The sequence below is a fragment of the Octopus sinensis genome, linkage group LG11 (genome assembly GCF_006345805.1).
Source record: "Octopus sinensis linkage group LG11, ASM634580v1, whole genome shotgun sequence".
Lineage (NCBI taxonomy): Eukaryota > Metazoa > Mollusca > Cephalopoda > Octopoda > Octopodidae > Octopus > Octopus sinensis.
The window spans coordinates 5,394,337-5,397,011 of NC_043007.1; the positions used below are offsets into that span (position 1 = coordinate 5,394,337).

The 2,675-nt window shown below is 30.9% G+C and overlaps 1 protein-coding gene across 1 annotated transcript; it reads right to left on the reverse strand.

The window, feature by feature from the left end:
- Positions 1-1,144: 1,144 nt before the first annotated feature.
- LOC115217189 lies at positions 1,145-2,368 on the reverse strand. Its single transcript, XM_029786823.1, has one exon. It carries the CDS (start codon positions 2,366-2,368, stop codon positions 1,145-1,147), a length of 1,224 nt encoding a protein of 407 aa, XP_029642683.1.
- Between the last annotated feature and the right edge of the window lie 307 nt (positions 2,369-2,675).

Genomic DNA, 2,675 nt, shown 5'->3' on the forward strand with positions numbered 1-2,675 from the left:
TTATTAAAATAATGTTAATATGAAGAGAAGACTATCAACAGAGAAAGAAGGTTATCAATATACAGAGAAATAATTAATTTCAGAAAAAAGTTTAGAAATATATTTATATTAAGAATCTTGTTTTAGTAGCAGCCTCCTTTCTATTTTAATAGTGCTTGCTATATATAAACAGATTTTTAAAATATATATTAGCATTTATCTCTCTTTACTAAAAGTCTTTTGTGTGTCAATATTTAGAGCAGAGTGTCACTAACAGAATAGACTTCTAATAGAGAGGGAAGAATGCTGCTACATAGCAAAGACAATCAACATAAAGAGGTGTGTGGTGATACATAGAAAAGACTGTTAATAGGCAGACATACAACCATTAATTTGGAATAGATTGTTAATGTAGAACAGGCTGTTAATGTAAAGAGAAGGCAGTGCACTGGTGGAATCGTTAGCATGCCAGATAAAAATGCTCCAAATTTTGCCAAGGTTGACTTATCCTTTCATCCTTTCAGGATCTATAGAATAAGTACCAGTTGTGTACTGGGGTTGATGTAACCGACTTACTCCCTCCCCCACCCAAATTGCTGGCGTTGTGTCAAAATTTGAAACCATGATATAGAGAAGGCTGTCAGCATAGAGAGAAGACTTAATATATACAGAAAAGTGTTTATGTCCCTACAGCACTTCTAATAAATAGACGATGCTGTTAATAGAGAGAAAATCCTATTAACATAGATAAAAGGCTATTCATTTGAAGAAAATAGCTTTATAATATGTATTATTGATATGTATATAACAAGAAGGCATAATATACAGTAAAAGCTGTCAATGTAGAAAGAACGTTAAGATAAGTGTGTGTGTGTATAGTGTGTTTATATATATATATAAGTTCAGCAAAATTCTATAAGTGGCTGAAGATTGCTCGACATTTTAAAACTGATGTAATACTTACAGTGTTTAATAAAATGAAGTAGCATAAAACAATTGTACTACACAACCTTGGATATACTTGTTGCTTATTTTGATTATATATATATATATATATATATATATATTATATATATATATATATATCTACATATATAGAAAAAGAGTAGTTAAAAAAATTGGATTGCATAAATAACATATAGTTATGCAAAAATCTTTTAAAAAATCATTTCCTTGAAGCATCTGATAAATGATTTTCTGTGAATATTGGCTGAGATGTTCTTCTTGAATTAACGAAAGATGATTGCACTGTGAAACTAGAATGTTCCGTAAAAGTGATAAAGTTTCTTGCTTTCATACATCTAAAAGTCTTAAGCATTTCTTTTCTGAAGTCTGAAATAACTGCAAAGTATATGATATCTGAAGAATACTTACAGTACATGACCATTGTGCTAATTGCATAAAGTAATGAGAAAGTACAGGTGTTTGTGGAATTGTTTACCTTGTCCCATGGCTCATAAATCAGAAAGACCAAGCTCATGGGAGCCTGAGAAGCAATAAAAGCTGTGTTAGTGTAAAAGACCAATTTTAAATTTTGCATTGCTCGCATTTTGCGAGTGTTAATGGTCGCTGGTTGTGTTGAGTTATTGAAAAGTTCCTTGTTGGCATAGTGTTGCCTTAGTTTGAGAACAATTAGAATATTACAAGTGAAAAGAAAAAGAGTTGGAATGTAACTTAGAAAAAATATTTCCAAAATAACCCAATAACGGTAAAATTGCTTGTAAGTAGAATTGATAATACCACAAGTTGTAATGAGAATAGTCGTGTTGGTTTCTGGTTTGGTCTTGTATTCCAAGCCATGTCCATATAGTACATGAGATTCTAGCAATATACAAATGGTTAACAGAATTATAATTTGCTTCTTGGAACCGTTTTCATTATTTGGATTCCTCATTAAGATTGGCTTCATGACAGCAGTAACTCTTTGAATTGAAATGAGTACAAGTAACCAAGAATTAAAGATCCCAACTGGGTCAAATAGCCATTTTGTAATCTTACATACAATTTGATTCTCTGTGTAAAGATTAATATCCAAGGAATAAAGGTATTTTAAAAGTAGAGAGAAATCAATGATGAATAGATTGGAAAGGGCTAAAGCAATAAGTTCATTTCTGATGATGTTTCTCTTTAATTTCGGTCTCCACAGAATTACCAAAGACAAACAATTTGTAACATTTCCCACAAGAATCAAAATGGGAGGAAAATAGAGCCAAATTATATCCGAAATATGTGTCAAGTTGCTTAAACAACATGATTTCCAGACAATATTAGGGATGTGTTGAATAATGTCGTCAATGCAACACAGGGATTCAGTGAGGTTCCTTATTTCTGAATAATTCCACAGTTGACCATTTTCTGTGATATATTGAAACGAATAGTTGCACTCCATTTGGTAGCAATTTTTCTTAAAAGAGTGAAAGAAAATTCTTTTCAAAGGAAAAGAAAAAATACTTTATTGAATGGAATCTTCAACTAAATATTAAATGAACTCAGGTAATATTTCAGCTGACTGTAAATGAGTTGTTGTAATGTTCATGCTTTTCTCAAGAGTATTTCATATGCAGAGTGAAATAGTTTTAATCAAGCTTGAAACAAGACCAGAAATGGAATTTACTTTTTAATATCGTCCACAAAAAATTTAAACCTTCTGTAACCATATTTCTTTTGAAGTATGCTTCCTCTGCTTCAATTAAGCT